Genomic DNA, 26240 nt, shown 5'->3' on the forward strand with positions numbered 1-26240 from the left:
TTCTGCCGATCCTTCATTAGGTAACAAACTGCCAATTTTTGAGTGTACTCTGGTGCTGCTCGCTTTAATTAGGCTGGGTGCGGGAAGATACCAAGATAATAACTGTGCCACGGTCTTTTTGTGGGAGCATCATTATTTAAAGATGAAATACCGTCAGCTGAAGTTACACTGCATTACTGTCAAGGGAGAGAGAATTTAAACGTTGCAGTGATAATTTATGGATCTTGAGACCAAGCAGAGAAGCCATGGATTCAGAACTCACCCAGCAGTGTGTGCTGAGACAACCAGCCCATTCTGTCTCCTGTCTGGATGTTGTGTATATCAGCCATGGAGCAGGGCATGAGATGCATGTGGGCAGCCTGTGTCAGTCCTCTCCACCGCAGGGTGTGAGTGGTGGGACCATCAGCTGGAGTTCAGTGCCAGTGCTCCACATGAGCGCCTGATTGCGAGATCGCGGCACCCAGAGATTGCATCTGAGTAAGCCCAAGTGCTTTGATGAGGGTTAATGTTTAATTTGCAAGGCAAATGAGTGGAAGTATTCTGTGCAGAGGAGGGGAGATTCCCTTATAATTAGCAATTATTCGCATCAGGATGCTCTGCTTAGCACACGTTCACTAAATCATCTTTGTTGCGTTCGGGGTCTCAGATCAGTACAAATAGGCTTGTTGTGTGCTTCTCATCTAACAAAAAAGACAGAAAAATGTAAAATATACTTTCCTTCCCTCTCAGAGATCTTAAGTATTGTATAAAGAAATGGCAGCTTCCAGAAGATTTGGGTCTGAAATGGGGAAAAAGTAGATGGCAAAACTCTATTTGTTTGCAACAATGACGTGAGATGGTGCAAGCAATGGAGATGCTCCACTGTGCTCTGGGCCACAGCCGGGGCTGAGCACCACTTCTCTCTCCTGTTCTCTTGGCTGTTACAATTCCTGGATTGCAGGAGAGAAAAAACAATATATATATCTCTGTTTCTAAATGTCACCTGCTGGTGGGAACCAAACAAAATGGTACTTATTACAGATTATGGAGGCCCGTTACACCTTCGTTCCTCAATTAGTTAGAAATGACTGGTGGGGTCTTCTCCCTTCTCTCATAGGAAGAGTGATGTGAGGGACAAGTTTTGTGACCACCTGCAAAGCTATTGCAAGCATTTGTGTGGTGTGAAAGGAGCAAAGCAGATGGAAGCCTAAGCTGAAGGATGTTGTTGGAACATCCTTCCATTTAGATGTGCCAGTTTTGAATAGATCTGCCCTATTTTTCCCTCGCATGCTGGTCATGGAGAGAGGACTGTGAGTGATTTTGCAGAGTTTAAGAAAGCGTTACAGAAATCATCTTCTGTCTGTCAATTCGGAGCTTATGAAAACAGATGAATGCATCACTTTTGAGATAAGGTTTGAAAAACTGTCTGCCTCCTTGGAGCTCAATAGAGGGCTAGCAGGAAGATTAAAACAATCAGCTTATTATATTATTAGTAGTGGGAGAATTCTAAACCCCATTTGTTCAATTACGGTCCCTTAAAATATGCTTATTTAGGTTCTTGTAAATTGTAATCAGTAAATTAGACACGCTGCCCTCACAGCTTGAGGGTTAGCTTTCAAGGGACTTCCTACTTCTTTCTTTTTTTTTAATGTTTATAGTGAAATGAAGAAGGGAATTAGTTGTTTGATATGCAGAGCTGGCTCTGTTGGAGGATGCTGGCTGCATTCTGATGCCTATCTTTACTAAAGCAGAACCAGCAGCCGTGGTGCTGCAGCACTGCTGCCTCAGTCTGTGGCCGGGTTATGTGCTATGTGATAGAAGATGGTAGCTGAAACCATTACAGTGAATGCAGTCTGTTAAATGAGACCATGGTAAAGTCTCCGAAAGGCGGCATACGTTGCTAGCAGTTATCTGAGGCAACACAAAAGGAATGGAAAATGCTCGGCATCACCTTTTATATACGAATCTCATCTGTCATTTCTTTTTGCGGTGCATCCCTCAGCCCTCTGTTTCTTCCCCCTCTTCTTTGCCTGAGCAGGTTTAATATTGAGTGTTTGATACTAACACCAGTCATCTGGCTGAGTCATCCAGAGCTGTTTCTTTTCCTCTTTTTCACCTCTCTAGATGGACTCTAATTTGCATCACGTAGAGGCACCGTTTTCAAAAGATCTCCCTCTCCCTTTCAGCTCATTTAGCTGAAGATTTCGGCAGTTTTGGGCAACAGGCTTCCCAGCCTTCTGCAATGCTTTGTATTTCTTTGCAATTTAAAGAGCCTCTTGCCTTCCTGGGAAGCTGAGTCTGTTTTTTTTCAGCGCAGATAAAACGTGCATTTGTTGCAGTACTACATCATGCAAACTGCAATATCCTGACCATACCTTTCCCATTTATTTCTTCTATCTCTCTGTTTAATATAGTAGGAATAGTGGCTGAATCGGGGAAACATATGCAGCAGCATAACAGTATATTGTTTGAAAGCAGTTGTCTTCCATTTCCAGGGCTTCTCTTTGGAAATGTAATTGTCTGCTAATGGAACTGGGGAATGTTATTGTGGGAGTGATGGCTGCAGTGTGCCCGTGCTTTTAGTTCTCATCATGTCTGCTCAGTATTTCTGAAGTAACAGGATCCAACCATGGCTGGTTAAATACGGGTGCTGTGTTTGCAGAAGTTGTGATAGTTGTGTTGTCGCCGATGGTGGAAACCGCTCGGCGCAGCGCCGGCACAAAGCACTGCGTCCCATGTGTACAGCAGTAACAACAGAATTACAATTGCCTTGTGTAAGGGATCTGGTAATGAAGGCAGATAATGGGATTCTTTGCAAAAGCAGATGCTAACTGGCTCCCCAGTGCTAGGCAGAGAGCTGGAAAGCAATACCAGCTGGAAGGGGGGGTGCAGCTGAAAAAGGCATTAAAAAGAAGATGCCTTAGATGCACGTTTGTTTAAGCAGTAAATACTTGTTTTAAATAATCTTATGAGATTCTTATTAGGAGGCAAACTGAGAATATGATTCCGGCATGATAGAAGTCAGCTGAGTGCCCAAAGGAGATCTGTGTGCAGACTGGATGAACATCGCTACAGCAGTGCTGGGAGCAGACCCTGCTGCTGCTTGAGGATGGGACAGTGTGCCCAGTGCGTGGAGATCCAGCTCTAGAGGTGGAGTGACCCTGCTTGTCCCTGCACGTCACCATGTGCACGCCTGCGGTGTCTCCTGTGATGCTGTGCATCGTGCCCTCCTGCCAGGCTGGCAGCAGGATGCAGAGGGGACTGCTGGCAGCTGGAGTGCTGCCCGGACACATGCAGGCACATCAGGGCCTTCCCTGGGGCTGCCTCATCGCAGGCAGTTGCCCTGCCTACTACTTTTTGGAGAACTAAAGCTCACTTAGTGCTAGGATGGAGTAGGAACGTACACGTACTTCTGAGCCACTGGCATTTTTCCCAAGTGGGAAGACAGACTGTGCCACCCAGCAGAGGAAGCCCTGCAGAGCTTACAGGTGCATTACGCTTCGCTGACAGTGTACTTGTAGAATCTTGCTGTGCTCTGAGCAAATGGAATTGAAATGTGCTGCCCATGTCAGCAGCATCCCTCTCTTGTCCACAGAATTGTGTTCTCCAAGAAAACTTAGTTCTGCTGCTGTCCTCTTCTTATGACTAGGAAACACCTAACCTGCCTGGGTTGCTGCCCAGCTGTGGTAGGCAAGAAGCAGCTGGGTGGCCATCAGGGCTGGGCTTGGCTTAATGGCAACAGAAGGTGAAACTGGTGGTGAGAACAGAACAACAGAACGTGCGTGGCTCTGCTCACATCTGCTGCACTTCCACCAGCATCATTTTGAGACCTTCCTCACTTGCTGCTTTCAGGCAGGAGACATCCTGCATTCCAAGCAGGAAAATAACACTTTCAAAATGTGAGTAGCAAATCACTCCCTTAATTACATTTTGACCCCATTAGTTTGGAAATATATTAAAGAGCCACGCAGCTGCACAGGTTACTGTTTAATGCAGTTCTATGAACTTTTAGCATATAATTGATAGTAACAAGCGAGGTTTCTAATTTGTTATGATATTCTGATTTTGTGCAGACCTCTGTAGGGCTTTACAAGTTCAGCTCTCTGGGGATAATGTCTAACCTAAAAGCCATGCCTCCCAGGCTTTTAGGCTCAGGCCACCGGGGTTTTGAGCAAGGCAGGAAGATGCCCATAAATACAGCAGCAGGAGAGTTGGTTTTTTGCTATACTGCCTAGAGCATGAGGGATGCCCTGGGGTGCAAATGAGCTGGAGGTGGGAGCGTGTTCCTCTGTCTGTGCTGAACTGGAAGGGCTGCTGAAGCTGGAAATCATCTGAAAGGACCCTGAGAGCAGAGCTGGGATTGCACGGTCACCCAGCAGCCTGCACGTGGGCTGTGTTGTGCTCTCCTCTACTTTGTCCTCTTCCTTCCAGCTTTTGTTCACTTTGGGATGCTTCCCTCTCACCTTCTCCAGCTCCTTCCCCTCTTCTGTGTTGTCATGGAAACGTGCTTAAATCATGCTATTGAAATGTGCTTCCCTGCGGTGGAATGGTAATAGCTAATATTGGTCTTGCAGCTGCTGACTCAGGGATATGGCTGGGCATGTAATATCTCTTCTAGCTCTCCTTAATGCATAATGCAGCAGTTTCTTTCACCTTGGGCTTCATACTGAAGGTGATCCCCAGTCACAGCAAAACACAGCGATCTGCATTTATAAAGCATGGCCCCGGCCATAAGGTGGGATGCAGCTGGGGCTGGGGAGCTGCCTTTCAGAGTTGCAGAGGATCATCAGACAGACAAAAAATGACCCTTACTGTGTGTGTAAGCACAAGTAACAAATGTTTGTCTGCCAGCGCTGAAAAGAGAAGACATTCAAGTTGAACTGTCAGCGAACTCGGTTCCACAGGCACACATCGTGCTCCAAATAACTCTGTATTGCATTCTGTCACAGAAATGGTTGAAATGTAGATGAAAGACAAGTAACTGCTTTAGTATCATTTAAAAACATCATCATTCATGGGGCATTGCCACTGACATCTGCTTTGAGTAATTATCTGTGCAGCAGCACATAAAGGTACGCAGAGCATTGTGAGCATATTCCTGAACCACCAGAAGAAGCACAACAGAAAGGTGTATTTTGAGATGCGACATTGCAGTATGTCTGTAATGGAGGCTCTTCAGCTGCCTGCACTGCTTAATTAACCAGCTGCAACTTTGAGAGTTGCCTGAAATTGATAGTTTTATAAGGTAAATTTGGGGTGACATCGGGATTCCTTCATCTCCCCTCTTTTCAAAACATTCTTGTTTCAGAAGCAGCCGGTTGTATAAATAAAGCAGCTTTATTTATTGTATAAATAAAGCAGCAAACAACTCCTGTTTGGCAGTGTTCTCTGGCAGTACTGGTGATACGGAGACAACTGGGTGGTTTGCTGTAGTCCTTAGTCACCCAGGCTAAAGTTGAGCAACTAAAAGCAGTCTGTTGTCTCTGTGATGTGAGCTGTGGAGGGAACGCAAGGGTTAGGTACATCGTATGTCATTCCACATTCTGTGCTGGAGAAGACCTCTTAAAATATAGATACTGAGAAGCCATCTATTTCTAGCATGTTTCTGTGTGCCCTTGAGCATCTACATGTGAGTTATTTAGTCTTGTAACTTCATGTTTCTTGACATTTGCAGAAAAGATCAGGCAACGATATGCAGATCTACCAGGAGAGCTGCACATTATCGAGCTTGAGAAAGACAAAAATGGGCTTGGGCTGAGCCTTGCTGGCAACAAAGACCGATCTCGTATGAGCATCTTTGTAGTTGGTATCAATCCAGATGGACCTGCAGGACGGGATGGAAGGATGCATATTGGTGATGAACTTCTAGAGGTGAGTGTTTCCTTTAACTATTAAATAAGGTTCATATGGCGAGAGGGAGAGGCATATGTGAGGCTATCATTTGAACCTTAAATAAGGAAATAAAGCCTGCAAGTGGAATTAGGTGGCTGAGGGAAGGAACTGCACTGATTTATGCCAACTGAGAACTTGGCCTTTGGCAGGTAAATGTGTTCTCAGCAAAACAAAAATCATTGGTCTGTGAAAACTAATGTCTTGTCAGCGAGGTCTGTGCTCTCAGCATGTTCACAAGCTACGCACGGTGAGGGACTGTTGAAAGGCAGGCAGAGAATAGTAAATCTGTCCTTGTAGTGCCTGTGTGGTTTTGCAAGAAAATTCACACCTTACATTTAAAAAACAAAACAAAAATCTGAACACCCTCAAAGTTACCATGTGTGTTTTTGCAGATGACAGAGATATCCCCCATTCTGAAAATAAGATGAAATCTCACTCTGTAATCTGTTTCGTTCTGGTGTAACTTAGAATGCTTATTTTCTTTAGTCACATCTGACACAAGGTCACGCGCAAAGCAGGAGAGCTCAGCAGCAAGCAGGGTATTCTGTCTTCTTTTTTTGCTCCTTCCTTCATTTTGGATGGATTTCCTGTACCTCGTGATTTTTGGCTGTTGCAAAACAACACTTTTCTGCAGTACCTGCAGTGGTTTCCGGGATCATGATTTCTTCAGCAGCTTAAAAAATTAACCATCGTTGGGGATCTTTCCTTTCTAAGGAAGCCTTCACTGAAGACCAGGTATACGGTGGCCCACTGCTATCCATGGGTGGTGATTTCTGATCTTTCAGCAGCTCACTGTGGCATCAGAGAACCAACAATTTCCTCACGTTTCTTGACTTGAGAAAAAGCAATTGGAATGCATGGGGATACCTTGGGAGCAATCAGAAATCTCTAAGCATTTGTCATTTTCCAGCAGTTCTATAATTATGGGTTTTCAATACACACGGTTCAAGAAAGGCTTGTCTTGCTATAATAGCACCATCTGAGGTTTATTTTCTTTTCAAGTGTGATGAATGGCATGCAGGTCTGTACCTTGCTGAAGTAATGCAGGTAAATGACTTTCTCCTTCAAACTAGTTTTCTTTCCCTGGCACCTGATTCTAATAGTTGTAAAAAGTCAAATTGTTGAATTCTGGCTATACAGCAATTGGAAGGCACCACTTTGCTCTGTGTATGCCATAGAAGAGGTAGTTAAGGAAAGACATGAAAGAGCTTTTCATATCGATGCACTTCCTTACAAAGAAGGATCCACAGAGGTTTCCTTGTATCTCATGAGCTATTCCTCGTGGCGTGTGTTTGATCTCATGTTAAATATTGCTGTGCTTGAAAGATGCACCATCTGTGATTAATCACATGTACCTCGAGGCTCAGGATTTACATGCGTGAGCCATGTTGTGAGTAGCATTTCCAAAAGCGCTGCATTGCCCTCCTTCCTTCCCCTGCCAAGATGGAGATAAAATGTTGTTTTTCTTCCGTAGGAAAAGAAAAAAGAGAGACATTTGCTGTCTCATTTCAAATAAACCGCAGTTCAAAGTTTCAGTAACTGCTTTTCTCAGTGAACTTTGCCATCAAATGGGAGGTGTGTCACTGGTGGGCAGAAGTGCGGTTAGTTGTGTGAAAGGATGTGGTGATCTCATTCTGGTCCCTGGTGGGTACGTATCCCGTGGCAAAACATCCTGCACTACAAAGAAAAGGGCTGCGCATTACTCATGTGCAGACGTCTCGTGTTCACACCGGTGGTCAATCGTTCACGGCTCTGTTTTTTTGCCCTTTAAAAGCATTTCAGTGTTACATGTGAGCAGCACTGAAATGAAACTAACGGGCGCTTACACTGGCAGAGTCTGTTTCTCCAGCTACAGGCTTAGAGTTCGGCTATGAGTACAGTCTTTAGGTGCTGAAGGGCTCCTATGGTTCCTTGCCTGTTGCTCTGGAAGCAAATTCTGTTCCCTGGGGTGTTGCTTCCCTGCATGGCTCTGCCTGCAGGCTGACTGTTGTCCTCTGATAGGAAGCTTTGGGGCTTGGCAAGCACTTGGTAGCATTTGAAGCCATTTTCCCCAAATCATCATCTGTTTGTCAGCAGGTAAATGACCCTCTGCTCTTTTCCAGTGGTATGTTTTAAATATCCTTATAGCTGCGCCTCAGATTGCACATAAGTTTTGAGTCTTAAGTGATGTACTTTGGGTGGCTGTGCCATTGGAGGGAGATGGTGCTATCATCTCTCATGGAGAAAACGTAGTCAGGGCAGAATTTGCACCCTGCACAGAGTAATGTATTTTTAACATGATGCAAGTTGTGCTGATCTGTTTTTTTTTTCCAAGCAGAGATGCCATCTGTAATGCCCCTGCCTGGCCTGCAGCTCATGCAGGTGTCTGCACTGCGTGCTGCCTTGGGGTGCTGAGCCCTACTGCTCTGAGTGCCGCAGGCTCTGCCCTTCTGCTTCATGTTATTCACTCTGAATAACCCACCCTAGGACTGTTGTCATCATTGTCGTTCAGTGTCAACTGTGTTCTATTAACAGAGCAACCTGCATGGAGCCCTGTTGTGCTGAGTTACCGATGTTAGGATTCTCTGCCTCTCTTCTGGTCCTGCTTATTTTGCTGGAATGGGGCAGCAGATAGGAGGAAGCAGTTCTCCTGGTTGTGTAGCACAAGGAGGATGCAGCTCTTCTGGAAGGAGCCACCTTCAAGCAGCTGTGCTTGAGGCAATTCATGGTAGTGCTGTGTTGGTGGTACCTCAGAGCCAGAGGGATTTCAGGCTGGATGCTTCTCCTGGGATTTTGTTTAAGAATCTTAGATAAATGGAAGTGATGCCAAAATAACACATCAGATATGTCAGTTTTTTACCCAAACAAATGAGCTGTCCAGACAAAGCCATGTCACTTCTGTCTTAGAATGGGGACAGGTTGGTGTTTTACTCTCTTCATTTGTTGTGGGGTTTATAATTACTTTGGATTGGGCCAAGCAGCACCACCTGTCAAAAGTGACAATAACTGAACATGGGAAGAAGGGCTCTCCCATAAGAAAAACCCTGAATGATTAACTCAAGTGGTGACCTTCTAAACTCCTACTTACAGGACAGCACTCACAACTCCCTGAAGGTAACAGCAGAACTATAGCATCATCTTGGCCTTTTGTATCAGGATGCCACTGCTTTTCACAAGAGCTTTACATCTAGGCTATCAGTGGAGGTTAGTGCTGCAAGGCGACTATTGATGCTGAAGGGTGAAGCTTCCTGGGCAGATGTAAACCCCCCAAGTTTGTGTTCCCCTTCCAGGAGAAATCTGGGAAAGAGAAAAAAATTCATGTTCCAAACAGCATTTTTCCTTTCCACTGTTTTCCTTCTGCCGATTGCTTTGGTTTTGGGTGTATTTGATAAGAAACTTTTGGAAATTATTCCTGTTGTTTCAGAGAACCTGATTAAATCTCAGAATGTTTCGATTCCTGTGGTTAGAGGGAATCCCATGCATTGTTACAAAGGAATCATAATTCCAGGAGGCTTTGCCAGTTCCTTTGCTGGCTTTGGGATATTGTCTGACTTGAATTTCATAAAAATCTGATGATACCCGTTTTATTGGTTTTCATTTCTGCCGCATAGTAAAAAACAGTGCTCCTTTTAAAACACCCATATTTAATGTTTCTCCTCTATAAAATTTGAGAAGCAAACAATTGAGTTTTTTTAAATGTCTTTCTCTTAACTTGGAAGTTCAGATTTCTTGGTGTTTGTGTGTGAAACTGTAAAACAAAGCTGTATGCATGGGATATGTGATAAAAACCCACTGTAGGCTTGTGCTGGGCTTATCAGGGATGGAACTTAATTCCATCCTGATCTGACCTTGTATCTGTAGTGCGCTCATGGCTTTCTCTCTGCTCTCCTGTCTTTCCATGAAGTTATGTAAAGAGGCACTTAACAAGGAGTTGAGGCTTAGATCTGTTTGTTCTTTTTCATAGAATCGTATCCCAAGTTGGAAGGGAACCATAAAGATCATCAAGTCCAACCCCTTTTCATGGAACCATAGAATGCTCAGGTTGGAAGCGACCCCAGGGATTATCAATTCCAACCCCCCATCACAGGCAGGGCCACCAACCTCCCTATCTGATATTAGACCAGGCTGCCCAGGGCACCATCCAGCCTGGTCCTGAACACCTCCAGGGATGGGGCATCCACAGTCTCTCTGGGCAGCAGTTGCAGCACCTCACCACTCTCAGTCAAAAACTTGTCCAACATCCAATCTAAATCTCCTGTCCTCTAGTCTGAAACCATTCGCCCTTGTGCTATCACTGTCTATCTGCATAAAAAGTTGTTTTTTCTCATGTTTATAAACTCCCTTTAAATATTGTAAGGCCACAATGCGGTCAGCCCACAGCTTTCTCTTCTGTTTGGTCAAACCTTTGTTATTCTTTTCTAATCTTAAACAGAGGAGTGAAACTCAGACAGATGGCATTTGACTCGTGGAGCACTCTTTAGTTGGTCCTTTATTTAATTTGTAAGATTAAAATGGTGCTGCTGCTGAAATCCTGGATGTTCTTTTTTTGTTTTATTTAAGGAAGCTTTTGTGCTTTGCTCTTCGTTGTGGTATCTGAACCTGGAGTATCACTGATTGACTTTGCAAAAGAAAGTGACCTTTTAACGAATATATATATATGCATTTATATAACAAATCCTGGCTGTAATTGCTGTGTGGAACAGTCCAAAACCTTGCAGAGATATATTACTTTGATTACCCTTTCATTCTGGTATAATTAAATAATTATAACTTACAGACCTAGCTCAGAGCTAATTAAATTTTGGACTATTTGATATATCTACTGAATAGCATTAATTTAGCTGGAGTAAAGACTATAAATTTTCATTGAAGAAGCCTGCTGTTTCAATAAATTGATGGTAATGTAACTAAATACAAACAATTAGTAAGGCATCCAGCATTCCCAGCAAATAACTTCTTTGAGGGACTTGGAGAAATGATGTCACTAAACATGCAGGAAGGTGAAGCTCAGCCTGGGTTTCCTTTGTGCCCCAGGTCCTGAGCTGGACATGGGCTGGAAGTTGTTTGCAGGTCAGTCTATGTGAATAATCAAGCACTGGGGATACGATTCTTGTGCTCATGTTGGTTATTGAACTGCTGACACAAGGCCGCAAGGCTGGCGGGTTGTTTCTTCATTGGGTAAAAAATTCTTCTAAGAACACAAAGCCTAAATCCAACACAAACATTTCCAGTAATGAGAAGCCCTGCTGTAATCGCTGGTAAATTGTTCCTGGGGTCCATTATCCTTATTGTTTTAAGCAGCATTGGTGTATCAAATGTGAATGTAAATATTATGTTGTAAAGGAAGAGTGGGAGGAAAAGACAAAGGGTTCCCATGGAGCGGGCTGCTCGCTTTGGGGGGTGTGGGATTGCTGCAGCACAGAGGTGCACTAATCCAATCAAGATGCTCCCAGTGAGGTTTTTTGACAGCTACGTGATATATGCTACTCATCTCAATGTCATCTTTTGTCTCTTCTTAAACAAAATAGAAATGGGGCCTTGGATTAGTTTCCTTATTCATATTGTTTTCTTCTTCATCTGGAACAGAGTAGCTGCTCGTGTAAAGAAATGCTTTGCCTTGAGTTTGGTAGCAAGCAGGTAAAAATTGTTCTTCCACAAAGTTGTGTTACCTTTATGTTTATTCCAGTCTGAGCTGTCAGAGTTGGAGACTGATCCATTTATCCTCACCTGCCTGTGTGTTTGGTTCGGCTTAGTTCTAAACCTGAAAACCATCAGGATGTTTGAGGGTTTTGTCAGCCTTTTTGACACAGCCTTCTTTTTGCCATGGTGCTCAGCACAGCTTTTCCTTCATTTCCATTTGGTGTGGTACATCTGGCTGCCTTGTGCTCTGCTTACAGCCTTTGTGGCTCCTCTTTGCCATCAGGTCAGCACCTTCAGAGTGCCAGCAGGCAGGGACGGGAGGGGGGCTGGGTCATGGGGGTGCACCAAGCTGCGGGGAGGTTAATGAAACACTTCCAGTGTTACACCACAGGTGACCTTTGAGATAGGATACCAAGTATGCTTTCAGTTCATCTCGGAGCTGCCGTTGTGATTGTCCAGGTGCCACTTGCTGAGCTTTGCAATGGAAGACAGCAGGCACCTTATTTGTCTCAAATTGGGAAAGGGCTTCTGTTCTCCTGCAGACAAGAGTCCTGAAGGCCGTGGGTGGGTTGAAGGCTGTGGGAGGTGTTGAAGGCTATGCTGTTTCCCCATGAAAACTAGAGGTTTGGCTCACACTCAGAAGTGACATCCAAAGCAGTACATGGTGTTTGTTGCAGTGGTTAAGTGTTTGATTGTTCACAGCAAAAGTAACATGGTCTATTCTGAAATTGTCCTTTCTGTCTCATCTAACTCCTGAACTGCTGGTTACCTGCAGGTGAGCATTAAATAGCATTAAATTAGCTCTGCACTGGTTGCTCTTTTATATCAGTCTAGAATAAAATGCGGAACACTTTGCTGCTAATACAGTGGTTTCTCCTTTGGTTATATTGGAGTCAATTATGTTGAAAATTTAATATCTTAAAAATCAGTTCTGCAATTCTATGGTCCGTCCTGGAATCAGCAGGAGAAGGAGGTTGAGCTTGAAATCTAAGTAGTGCCTGTCTTTCAAAAGGAACGATGAGAAGCCTGATATAGAAGGTGTTAGTGTTGCTTCTGAGCTGCAGATTCCTCCTCCTGTGGCTGGCTGATGGTGACAGCCATTGTTGTTTCCTTGTCATACAGTGTTTCTGCAGTAGAGCTGTGGCCAAAAGGGGCTTTTAGTGCCTCAACACCAGTGTTTCTGTCTCACCAGCACTATGCAGATAGGTTTATCTACCAGTACTTCTCTAGTATTTCTGTCAGTAAAGGCTCAGAAGGTTTGTGATTTGTGTTTCACCACCCAAGCATCCTGCCTCCTTGTCCTGTGCCTTGGTGGTATAAATTAAAACAACGCATACTTCTTTTGGAACTCTATTTACATGAAATTTTTGTTTCCTCTGAACAGATAAACAATCAGATATTGTATGGAAGAAGTCATCAGAATGCCTCTGCAATAATTAAGACTGCCCCGTCAAAGGTCAAGCTAGTTTTCATACGGTAAGAACAGTTCTCATCATTTGTTCATACTTTAGCCTATTCTGTTACTTATCTGCATGTATAACTAACCTATTCAGCCTGTTCAGAAACTGCTGAACTTACTCAGTTCTCTGTGGAATGAAATAAAGCTTTTCCTTAACTATTCATCTCAGGGCTGCTGAAGGTCCAACATTAATATATTGGACCTTCATGAATGCCTCTGTTCCAGCAGTGGCTTCTATTGGCACTATCAACCATTCCAGTTTATTAATGTGGTCTTCCCACCAGTGTATACATCATAGTTGATATTGTTTTATATCCTTTGCTCATACTCGGCTTACCTGTGAACAATGTAATAATCTGTGGATGAATGCATATAAATGTGTACATTTACTCGCATGGCTCTGTCTGGTACAGCATACACAGAAATGATGGAAGAGCAGCATTAGCTCGGTGAAGAATGAGTTGCTATACTTGGCAGCACAGAGGATCTAGAGGAGATTAATGGTCTTGCCTGCAGCTCCCGTGTTACTTTCCCCAGCTATTGAAAATTAAATGTCATGTACAACAACTCACTCACCATTACTTAATTGCATATGGAAAATGTGTCTGGTATGGAACCTCCAGAGGCAGAAGCAGAGCGTATGAAACCAAAACCCAGGGCTCAATTTAGTGTTGTCAGGCAGCACTGGGAGTGTGGGCTTCTGGTGAGCCTGCCCTGCTGCCCTGAGCAGCAGCTGCCTGCTGAGGGCCAGGCTCTGCTGGGCTGCAGCAGGGCGTGCTCATTAACTCAAGTCTCCCATGGATATGGAAAGAAGTGAAAACAATGTCAGTTGTATCCGTATTTCCCATTTTCCAAGTTCTGTATGTAGAAGTGAATTGCAAGGCAAAAAGTTGTTGTGACAGCCATAATTAATAGACACTGGAAGTACCATTGAATAATTCTTGTCGCTCCCCCTAGAGCTTAAAAAAAATTGTCATACACGCTGCTGTTGAGGTTATGAGCTTGTCTTTACACTTACAAAGAGCCTGCATCTTGTCCCTGCTCTCTGCCTTGCACTGGAGCACACTGACAACTGACAAGCCTGCTCACTTGACCCCAGCAGCCATTCAAACAGCAGTGAAAGGAAATTCTCCCCGTGAGAGAACATTGCTGGTAACTAGAGCTTTGTGCAGAATGCAAGGAAAAATTGTGCTTTTAGTAAGAGGGGGTATCAAAGTTTCATCAGAGCTAACTTGTCTCTCTTAAAACTGAAATTCAAGGAGAGAGCATTTTCTTGTGAATATATTTCACGAGCCTTGATGCTTCCGATTCCTACACTTCAGACCTCAAAGTGAACGGATGTGATCGAATGCATAAACACAAGGCTGTGCCAATGGCAGAAGTCTTGCCCTAGGTGCAGTTTGGTAGAGGTTTTTGCTTGCTTCATCTAACCATTTTAAAACTACAGTCTAAAACTGAGGTACTGAAATGCCACTGCTTAATGTGCTGTGGTGCCAGCTCTACTAAACGTGAGGAGCTGCAGGCATCTTGGGTCTCCATCCATCTCTCCCATGTGTGCATGCTGGAGCTTTCCAGATGAGAGCAGAGCGCTGAGAGCAGCCGGCTGAGAGCGTTCCTGGTCTCTTTGCTGCTTGGCTGGATTCAGATGTGTTCCCCTCAGCTTTAATGATGTGGAAAGAGCAGGATACCATTACGTTTGTTACAAGGAGGAACCCTTGCAGCAGAAGTAATACTTTCTTCCTCTTGAGTGCTGTTACTGATTCCGCTTCCTTGTAAAGGTAGAAGGCCCGTAATGTTATGGAGCTAAGTTGCATCCTGGAGCAAATGGTGAGAAGATGCCACAGCTCACCGTAGCAAAGTGATGTGTGCTGCTGGAATTAACAGGGAGTTGGATCTTCATGAAAATACTCGTGTTCTGATTTCAACAACATAAAGCCCGAGTAGATCAGTTTTCCATAAACTCTTTATTTTGCAGGCTAAAAAGTTCCTGTGTGCTTGAGTGAGCTGATCTGAGGCATGAAAGCAAAACTGGTGGAACTCCTGGACTATCTAATACTAAAAAGTGTTTTCTCTCATACCCCAGGGCCTTACTTTCTTCAAATGAAGGATGTTCTGTGATAAGCAATTTGCTGCTTTGCTTTGAAGCAGGAAACTGTGTCAGGAGTTTCCTATTCCTGATGTTTTGGTTCACTTGCAGGGCAGGGGGATGTTTCCACCAAGTCCTTAATCAGTTACAAAAGAAGCCCAGAAAATTCTATGGTAAATGTAATGCGTGTCATTGACTAAGTTGTGTTGGAGATGCAGGGAGGGAGGAGACGATGACAGGCATGGAAGATGGGTGTCCTCAATCTTTATGACTGTCTACTAAAAACCTAAGAGCAGTCTGCACTGTGGAAGTGTTTACACATTTGTTTTTATGCCCAGGTGGTGTTACAGTTGTATTCCCACTCTTTCCTGAATTTTTTGCTGATGAGACAGTGCAGGAGTGTTGTGAGAATCACAGCCGTCCCTTTATATATTTCAGGGTTTCTCACTCTGCTTTATGAGCATCCTTTCCTCAATTAAACTGACAATGATTATTTAAAGGAGTTGATTTTGGCCAGATTCCAAAATGTAGATCTTAACACAGCACCGGTTCCCAGAGGACTCATTAATTACATAAGCTTGTAATAGCATCTAAAAGATCTGCAGTTAGTCACTTTCCCCCTCTTTTTAAGATTCAGTGCATCTCATGCTTCGTAGCCTTCTACAGGAACAAGTTCAGGATGTTTAAGATGCTCGCCCCATCTGACAGCCAAACCAGTTGCCCAGGCACTGCATGGTCTTCGTGTGGTGAAACAGCTCTGTTCAGGGGTTTGCTCTGACCCAGTGGCATTTCTGACCACAGTCCTACAGTCACTATGTTAACTTCCATGCTCCTGTGTTGAATGCAGGCTGCAGTCATCTCACAGAGATTTGCCTTGTGTAGGAGTCTCAGGGCCCTGCATCCCAAAATAGAATGGATTTTGTGTCCTTTGGATTTTTGGTTCACACATTAAATGTTCATCCATTTAAGATATAAAATAAAACCATAAGATTTTGCATTTGGAGAAGGAGAACCGGTTTATATCAGAAAGTTCTTCTGCAGTGCGGATTCTATGATTCAGCAGAGTCAGTGTTTTGTCCATGCTCAATTAACTGCCTTTAATCTGTGCTGGTGCTTCAGTGCTGGTATAATAAGCACATCAAATATAGTTTGAGTGCTTGAATCAAAGTGAACACCACTGATTTCAGACCATTATCCAGTTGTGTTCAACTCTGTGATTGTGTATATACCTTTTTTCCTTAAAAGAAAACTGGCTTATTCAATGAGGAAAAATGCTTTTGGAGTAAAATACTGCAGGATTTGACAGGAGATGAATGCCATTCAGAGAGCTCAACAAGTATTTTAGCACTACATGGCAGTGAGCTACACCATCACAAACCCGAGATACACACAAGTCATTAAAATAGAAAAAAGAAAATGTCCTCAAATGAAGATGGGGAATCTGAATGCAAGAATTACAAATATACGTGTTCATCCATTGAGCAAATAAACCTGAACTTGGCTGAGGCTGTGGCTGCAGGTTATTGCCTTTAGAAGGAGAGCTTTCTGCAGTGCTCCATAGGCGGCTCCAGCTGTGTGTGACATCCTCCAAGTGCCAGGCGGCTCCATCAGGTGGCTCAGCATCACTGCTCTGCTGAGCCAGAGCCTCACCGTGTCGCTTCAGTTGAGCCATCCCATTAGGTCCATGTTTGCATGCTGATCTCCTTGGGTGTTTTATGTGCCAGGCGTTTGTGATGGTTAATCAGTAATAACAGTATTTGTCTTTGCTTAAGCTGCGCATCTCCCCATTTAGCAGAGGTACAGTGAGGTGGAGCAAAACTTGAGTTCTTCTTGGGCAGTGAGGATGGACAGGGAACGCTCAGGGGTTCCACTTAGACTTGGAAGGAAAAGAAATGCAGTGAGATGCAGCAGTTCAAGCAAGTAAATGTGTAAGTGTGAGAGCTCTGTAACCTTTACAGGGCCTTTGCTACTCGTGCCCTGCTTTGGTCTTGGTACCTGTGACCTTTTGCTATGAGAAAAGCTGCGTGTTCCTGTATTAACGGTGTTGGGCACTCACCTTCCAGCCAGGTCTCATCCCCGTTGTCACTCAGAATCCCGTCCTCAGAGGTTAGAAGCAATAGAAGCATCTGCGGGAGGAGTGCTGAATTCCACCCCCATTTGGTTTACATGGAGGTGGTGAAATACAAACAGCTGTAGGGGAGGGCTGCTGCCCAGTGCTTTGTACAAACCAGGGTAAGGGCTGGACGAGAGCAGGGGATGTTTATTGTTTCTGCAGATAACGGAGGGGAACGCCTGAGCAGCAGCTCTTGGCAAATATATCAGATGTTCTTTTTGCAGTTACTGTAATTTGAATGTGATGCTCAGACGTCTGAGCTGTCTGCTCCAGCATCAAAAGGGAGCGATCGCTCCTTCTAGTTGTAAATAAATTCATGTTTTAGTTGAGGACACTTAGGGAAGTGGAGAGCAGAAAGAGCAATTTATTATTAGCTCCGTCACTTTAAAATGCATTCACTCTTTGATTCAGCTTTGAAGCATTCTCCTTTGAAGCAGCATTAAAGTATTTAAATATGAAGGAGCCCTAGCAGGGGGAGATTACAAGTTGAGACATTTTGTAACCTCCTGCTTTTTTTTAATTTTTGTTGGTTTTTTTTTCTTTTTTGCTCCAGGGGAACGATGACTGTAAGGGGTTTTGTTATTGCTTGGAATAGAATTGGCCATCCGCTTCAAGCTGCATAAAATTGTTATCCCAGCACCGAGGGGGGGACAGTAGAAAAACATTTTGTGTGTATATACAAAACAGAAACTATTTTGTATTGATTACATCCTTTGTCATGCAGATCGTGAAGCTTACATCGAGTAATTCTTAGAATGCTGCTTCTCACAAAGGTTTTATAGTACCTTGCTATTTCCAGGCTTGCTGCTAATTGCAAGTTGAGTAGCCCATGTTGTATGCTGGGGAAGTGTTGGTTTCCCCAGTTTGTGCTCCAAATAAAGTGTTGTCAGAAAATTTTGTACAGTTCAATAATGTCTTGGAGACACCTTATATTGGCTGATTTATTCTTATGGCTTAGAAGAGTGATATTATTAGATTGATGTCTCCGGAACATAAGAGAAAGAAAAATGTCCTTGCCTAATGTGCTTTACAGAGTATAGTCAACTTGGAGACTCTGAAATGCTTATAAAATTCAGGGGCTTCATTTTGTGCATTGCTCAGCTTTCTGCATGGCCCTGTGCATGTGTTTGCACCCCGGGCACTCTGGTTCCACTGACAGTGCAGCCAGTGCCTGTTCAAGGCTTTGAGCAGGGCCAGGAGGAGAGCTGGGAGCCTGTACAGAACCGAGCGGCACAGAGTGGATCCCTTTGAATTGTATGGCTGGTTGGTTGAAGATAAGTAAATTAATTCACCAACGTTTGCCTGTAGGATTTATCATGTCAAATGCCTGTGATTGAATTTCCCATACGCTGCTCTGCTGAGAGCTATTGATTTATAGTGTTGACTTGCAGTAATCAGAACGTCCTAGCTTCGTGTATTTAACTCTTGAGAGATAAAATGACACTTCCTTTTTCGGGCATTTCTATAAAGCACTTTTAAGCACATGCTGGTCCAATGTTAGCAAGGCAGAATGGTCTTGAATAAGAAAGGATTTTGAAAGTTAGGGTAGTCAGACATCTTCCTGACAGTGCAGAAGATGCCATATGTAATAAGCATCTTTGGAAGATAATGCTCTCTTACCTAAGGGAAGTCAAGTTTTGTCCTCCCTTCTTTGTCTAAAAACTTGCCTGACTTTTTGCATTGTGTCTTTTAGAAAAGATCACAGCAAGTATGGACAAAAAAAGTAGTCTATTTTGGCAGAAGGTTTAATATGTTCAGCAGTGTGAATGTTGGACAGCCTAAACAAGCGGTTAACATGCAAAGACATTATTAGAAGAGGCTAACAAAGCATTAGCACACCTGTTGATATATAGCGGCCATAAATTCCAGCTGCATCCTCTGATAATCCACATTAAATTAGATTTCCAAAGACTGCAGTGTCAGGATCTCCCAGCTGCATTCTCTGCAGTCCCAGGAAGGGATGTAATCTATTTGCTAGCAAAGAACACGAGCCAAAATGAAATTCTCTTCTAGATTCTAACTTCTGGTAAGAAGCAATTCTCACCCAAGTAGTAGTGTTTTCTTAATGAGCAAAAACAACTCAAAGGAAACGTTTGGCTGTTGTGGTTTACCTTGTAATCAGCTGGTCGTTTGCTTGTTTGTTGTACAGAAATGAAGATGCAGTCAATCAGATGGCTGTTACTCCTTTCCCATTGCCTACCAGCACCCACCCTTCTATTGAGGTAAGGTTTGTGGGTTGGGACTTGTTCTGTTGCTGTTTTTCATTTGGGGGATTGATGTTGTTGTTTTAATCTGAGGTTGCTTAATTAGATAGATTAATCATCATTACCGGTTCATTATAGATTCAAGCACCTTGTCTAATTATACCCTGGTTCATAAAATGCATTGGGTAGGAATTTGACCTACTGGGTGTGTTTTCCCCATCACTTTTTTTATTGTTCTCATCTTTACTGATAGAGCTGGAGTGCAGTAATGGCGTCTGTTAATCAGGTTAATTGCTGTGCGGGAGGAGATGTCTCTGAATGAAAACTTTGCCATCTCCTGTCCTGCTCCTTTCAGCAGGCTGGAACAGCAGTCTTTGGCCTGGAGCATGGATATTCTCCTACAGAAGATAAATATTTTGCAGGGGAAAACACACTTTTTTGTGTTCTGTTTCCCTGAGAATATTCTGTATGCAGCACTAAAAATGAAGAAGGGGTAAGCAATAAGAAGCAGTGGTAAAGCATTCACTGTGTACATGGCTCCATTCCAAGAACATCTTGAGCCAATCCCAGCTGAATGGGGAGCATTGGTCCACAGCTCTATCTTATGCCCCACCACTGGCTTCTCTCCTTCCTGGCCAATGTTTTTTTGCTGTAGAAGCAGACAAGGGCTGGTAGAGCAGGGAGTTTCCATGCTCTGTGGTAGCGTGCAACCATCCAGTGCAGAAACTGCCTTAGCGTGATAATGTTAGCAGTGTTTTTCTTGAGTGTTCTTGCTGTCTCGGCCTCAGTGTAGACTGATTGCTCCCTTGTGCATCATGAATCCCTGCAGTGTCACCCCATTGTTACCATTTTGACATCTCAATACAGTCTAACTAAATTTTCTAGATAAAGCACATGTTTAGCCTTACTGTTGCTTTTGAATTCTATTTCTATTTGCACTAATAAAGCAAAAGATGCTTTATAATTCAGTTGGGGTTTGGTCTTGCCTTGAGTTGACAAATGCAGGCTGCTTCCATGCAGACACACAGCTACATGGTACTGGGAGAGAGCTGCTCAGGTTATGTTTGGATCTGAGTCATTTTGGGGCAGTGCTTTGGCTTTTATTTCCCCCATCAAAGCAGGATGCTCCAGGTGCAGCTGGTGGATTGCAAATTACTTTACAATTAACAGAACCCAAGTTCATTCCGTTTTTGTTGACTTCTTAATACCTGCATTTGTTCCAAGCTTTGTTCAATATTTGTGTCTTTGGGACAGACCACAAAGCTTTGTTTAGTCACATGCTGTTCTGTGGCCAAAAGACTGTAATTAGACTCTCCCAGCATGTGGAAGCAAAAAAAGCTCAGTCTTACGAGTGCAGTGTTTGCCTTTCAAGGTGGATGTGTGGGCTGAGCTTCATGCATTTCTGGCAAGCTCTTACTATATGTGCTGCCTCTGTAAATGTTGTGTTTTACTTCTAGTTTGGCATCTTGTTATTCAGTGAAATAAATGTACCCCAAAGACACTCTTGTTGTATAGAACTTGATGTTGCTTTCTTTTGTCAGCTGTTGGTGTCCTAAGAAAGCCTGACTGTGCTTTTGTATCTTGAAATGCAAAGTAAATATGTATCATGTAGTACATACACTGAACATCACTCTAGTCAGATCATCTTAAATAGCATAACTGGTGTTAAATGTATCAGGGAGCCATAGGTATCATCCACTGTTCTTCATCTTTTCTCTGTATTCATTAAGGCATTCTAATATCTCCATATGTAATACGGTAAGTAAGCCTTAAAATAAATCTTGCTTCATTGCATGGATTGCAAGACAGGATAAGACTACACTGTGGGGTAGCGCTGTGGACATTGTCCCAGAAGCAAAGTACGTTATTTGTTGCTGTCAAAAGATCAGTTTTCATAATGTTTCATCCATCAGAAACACCTCCGTTCCTGGAGGTGTTTGAGGCCAGGTTGGATGGGGCCGTGGGCAACCTGCTCTAGTAGCTGATCAAGCAGCTGGCAGCCCAGCCTGTGGCAAGGGGTTGAAACTTGATGATCCTTGAGGTGCCTTTCAAGCCAAGGCATTCTATGATTTTTTGAAAGCCAGACACTATGCAGGAGGAGCTTCAGGAGTGCATCTTGGGCCTAACAACATCAGTGTTTTTCCCATTAATTTCATTCATTCATTCTCCATCAGCTGTCTCTGAATACTCTTCTCAGTATTCTGGCAGTGATGTGCAGAATTAATTGAATCCTAAGGGGACATTTGCTGTTCAGATGAAGGACAGTGCTCCAAGCTGAAGTGTGCTGAGTGTGGTGGCCATGTGCCCTGAGAAGGAGGGCTTTGGTCTTGGCAGTTCCTCCAGGGCAGAGCGGTTGGTCCTGATGCTTCCAACCTGCTCAGAAGGCAGGAAGGTACAGTGGATTTCCTTCAGCACATTGAGCATGTGGGGAGCTCGTTCCCTCTCCAGAGGTCAGGAGGAGGCTTCCAGTTTGATCTGGCCTTGAGTGTTGACCCGGATCTGCTGCTGGGTGCTGGTATCAGACTACTTCACTGTACCTGGGGCAGACTGAGGTCTGCCTTTGAAAACTTGTACCACTTATTTGTCTCCTGACATTAGGATGTTTTAATTGTGGGTATATTTTTTATTATCATTATTTTTATTTTTACTTTTTCATGCTGCTGCTTCTTTAGAAAAACAAAAGGAAAGGTAAAATTGGCTTTTTTTGTGGTTTGTTTTTTTTTCTTTGTTTGTTTTTTAATTTAGCTATTATAGGGGATCATAGCTCTGATTAAGGACTGCTTTCATTCCTTTCCACCAGGATCACAGTTGCACCGAAACCCCAAGCAGTGAAGAAGACCCAAGCTTGGATGTTGTCATGAAAAGCCTGTCTGATGAGGAACCCAACAAAGCTGTAAGTGACGTATAGCAATCCTCAGTAACAATCACAGCTTACAGTTGTTTAGGGTTTTTTATCTGCCTTTTGGTTGGAGTGTTACAGCACGCTTATGTAGAGTAATATCCAATATGCGTAAGAGCAGAATGAAATCTTTTGCTTTACGTAGATAGCTTTCATTGCGTGTTTTCATGAGTACTGACCTCAGTTTAATTTGTTAAAATACCAAGGTAAGTATTTGTATGTAGCATTCTGGCTTTCTCTGGAGCTCTTTCCCTGTTAGGGGATGTGGTTTCCACTCTTGCTATCCATGTGTGACAAACATCAGGAAAAAAAAAAACAACCATGGTCTGTAAATCATTTTCTTATTTATATTCATAGCTTCATAAATTCTAAGGCCAAAATGGCTATTATCATAATCTGGTCTTGCCTCCTGAATAACGTAGTTATAGAGTTACTATCAGTAATTTGTGCATCGAGGCCATAACTTCTGATTTAATGTGTTGCTGTCAGTATGCGCTGTAATAAATACTGGACTTCTCATTGATGCAGATAGGTTTTTCTTGCTGTTGTTTAGTATGTCAGGATTGTGCATTATGAGAAATCTGAAAGTCCTTCAGGGTTCAATTTTAATCTCTTTTTTGGACTCTGTGTTGAAAGTTTAAAATGGGAATCTACTATCCATGCTGAGAAATGACTTACTTACAGGTACATACAATTTGCTGAGACAGCCTCTTCCCTGCAGTCCACTCTTTTTGCAAGGAGAGCCCATACTCTGAGACTGGCTTTAAGTGCACAGTTTTTATGTGCAGTCCTTCACTAAGGAAAACTGATATTAGTTTTCCTATTATTTTTTTTTCCCTAATTTCTTCTGGCTCCATCATGTTTTGATGTGTTGAACAGATTTATAGTGTCCTATAACTAGTAAGTATTTCAGTATCAAAATTAACCAACTTTAAAATGAACTTCTTCATGTTCCTAATGAATTGCAGATAAATTGAATTATTTCTTATTTCTTAGCTTTGTCAAGAGGCCCTCATTTGAGCTGAGATATAAATGAATCAAGAGTTTTCTTGTGTTCATTTATAGGTGCAATTCACTTGTTTTTATTGCTGCTCTTTGTCAACTTGGCAAGAAGAAATGACTCAAGTGGGAAAAAAAAAAAAGCAAAATAAGCTGTTAAAAAACACCTGATCTGTTTGTGTAGTATGTGGTGCTGGGTGGTTTTGGTGAAAGATAATGGAGGGAACGTGAATTTAATGCAAAAAAGTAAAAATGGAAAAAAAAAAGAAGATAGGCATGGAGGTAAAATGCTACTGGGACAGCAGGAGGCACAGAAAATATTGGCAGCTTCTTTTGACTTGATATGAAGCAAGAAAGGATAGAAATTACTGTATTTTAGACTGAGCAGTAAGAATGGCATGAGAAGTTATAGCACTGGTGTATTGGAGGGGCCCAGATTAAGGCAGAGGGGAGGGAAGAAAAGATGAGGCATTTGCTTATTGAGAGCGTGCAAGTGAGAGCATCAGTACAGGACTTGGTTTAGTTTTCCTTTCTGACTGCCCACACCATCTCATCTTTCCACCAACACTTTTTTCATGTAACAGCAGCTATCTGCTGCAATTTGCTCCTTAGAATTCAGAATGCAGTGTTCAGTAGGCCCAGCAGGAAAGCAACCTGCCCCTGTTCACTGCCAAGACCAGGAGTGCCAGTCTTAGTGCTGCTGCATAGCTCTGCCTCTGCCATAGCACTTTGCCTAGACGTGATTTATTGGTTTATTTTTTTTCCATTTAAGAAATAGATACCAGAACTTAAGGACTGGGAGGTGGATCTGGGCAAGTGTTTAGACGTCTGTGAATGCGACTGCTCAGTACCTTGTGGTTTCAGTTGGGCCAGCCCTTGGTTTGAAAGCATAAATGGATGAAAAATACTGGAGACAAGCTTCTGAATGTCCGATATTTCTTTCCATCAAGATTTTGAAATCACATGGGAAATATTTCTAGAAAGCCTATCTTATTTTCATAAATGCTGAAAAAATGTGGTTGTCATCAGACCCATCAGACCAGCAGGATATGGGTTCGGGGTCATGGTGGCATTAACACTTCAACACTGCAATTGCAGCACAAGATCTGGGGGTGTTTTGGGGAAGAGAGATTTCTGTTGCAATCTTTTAGGGGCTGTTGAGGCAAAAGAAAACAGCGCCTTGTTTTTCATAGCATGATGGCTGCTACTGGAGCTAATGCTGCTTCACTGTTGTAATTGAATTTCTCAGTCACATGTCAGGATAAATCAGGAATGTAAAAGTCAACATGTGAGATCAAGTTCACTGAGTAAACAGAAAGTATGTGCTTATCAGCAGATCTTCTGCAAGTGCGTGCAGCTCAGAGCACAGACAGGATGTCTCACCAAGCGACAGCAGCAATAAAAGAAGTATTCCTATCATTCTGCGCTGCTGATAAATTTGTCGGTCTCTCCCGAGATACATTTTGTTTTCACTTCATCACCTTATGCTTATTAAAGTTATGTAATGGACATTGTTGTAGACTTGGATGATAAGAAGGGGAAAGAAAACAACTTTATATCTGAGCTGGAGCCAATGGAAGCGTTAGGCAGAGCCTGCACACTTACTAGCTGCTGTTTGAGGTGTCCTGATAGCAGGCCATGGTGCTCTGAGCTCTGCTGCTCTCCTGCTTTCTGTACTGGAGGGAATCAATAGATGGGGACCTGGAGAGATTCTCAAAACTTGTAGCTTTATGATGGTGGAAGTGGCTCGCACAGCCCTTGTACATGCTCTGAAACACTTCATGTCCTGGCAGTGCCTGTGTCACTTGCTATCTTGCCGGTGGGATAATCAGACTGAGCTTCGCTATAGGGGAGCGGATTCACTTGGCTTAAAGGTCTGAACTTGGAACAGCAGTCTGTCCTTGAGACAAACAGAAAAGTTCGTGACGCACTAACAAAGAGGAGGAGCTTTGTAAGAATGCTTCTGGATGTATCTGTGAAAATGAATTCCATTAAGCCAGCTGGGTCACAGTCTTATGGCAATTGCTGTGTGTACAATGCAGTGCTGGAGTGGCTGTAAATGTCTTCATTTTGTCGGGATGCCTCCAGCATAGTCTGAGCATCAGTGGAGAGGATTAGAGGGTTTTAAAGGTGAAGTTCCACATTTTAGTTGTGCATCAGAATGGAAAAGGGAAGTATGGAGTTATTTTATATTGTTCATTAAAACAATCTCTCGTAAAGAGACAAAGCAATCTTCCCACTTCTCCCCTGATACTGCTGAGAACATGAGATTGAGATCACTCTTCCTTACTTTTTTATTATCCATTTGGGTAACAGTTTCTATTGTATGAAAACAGCAAGAACAAAATTCAGGAGACAAGCCTATGGGGCTTGGCATGGTTAAATGTAATACAGCATCAGGAAACAAGACCAGTATTTCCAAGCTTGGTAACCTAAAATTAGATTTATGTTTATTTTATGTATGAATTGTCATTGTAATTAGAAATTCTTTTGAGCTGCAGAATATCTCTGTCTTTTGAAGTTGCTATTCAGCTTTTCAGAAAACTTGTTTATCAGTGCTTTTAACATGAGGTAAGATAACTAAATCTAATGCTGTGATCAAAGCGGCCCAGGTTTGGCACAGAAATAACAAAGGGAGGACACTGTAACTGTCTGGGGGCACTTGGAGAAGAAAAGATGTTCCTTAGTGTATTGCAAGAGTGTGCAAAGAAATTAGGATACAAGTGGTGCCTGTGATTAAGCACCATTGCTTGAGACATTCCTAATGAGGCTGCTCTATGCATTGTAAGCAGTTGCTTTATTTAAGTACAAGCAGTATGTTCAGTTCTACTGAGAAGCAATTAAAAAAGAACAGAAGCCAGAGAGGACAGGTGACTTTGAACTCCTTTCAGCTGTGCGCACTGTATGGCCTATACCTGTATATTTCCACATCACATTGGAATGGCTGGTCCTATCACCCCAGAGATTGTGCTTCCATCTCCTTTCTGGTT

At 43.0% G+C, this 26240-nt stretch overlaps 1 protein-coding gene across 6 annotated transcripts in view; it reads left to right on the forward strand.

Moving 5' to 3' along the window:
• Positions 1-26240, forward strand: part of PATJ (PATJ crumbs cell polarity complex component) — a 137085-nt gene that overhangs the window by 76920 nt on the left and 33925 nt on the right. For all 6 annotated transcript variants that reach the window (XM_015870723.1, XM_015870722.1, XM_015870720.1 and 3 more), the window contains exons 28-31: positions 5654-5850; positions 12875-12966; positions 19298-19370; positions 22153-22245. In XM_015870723.1, coding sequence (XP_015726209.1) covers positions 5654-5850; positions 12875-12966; positions 19298-19370; positions 22153-22245 — 455 coding nt within the window. The remainder of the gene's footprint in view (positions 1-5653; positions 5851-12874; positions 12967-19297; positions 19371-22152; positions 22246-26240) is intronic.

The sequence above is a fragment of the Coturnix japonica genome, chromosome 8 (genome assembly GCF_001577835.2).
Source record: "Coturnix japonica isolate 7356 chromosome 8, Coturnix japonica 2.1, whole genome shotgun sequence".
NCBI lineage: Eukaryota > Metazoa > Chordata > Aves > Galliformes > Phasianidae > Coturnix > Coturnix japonica.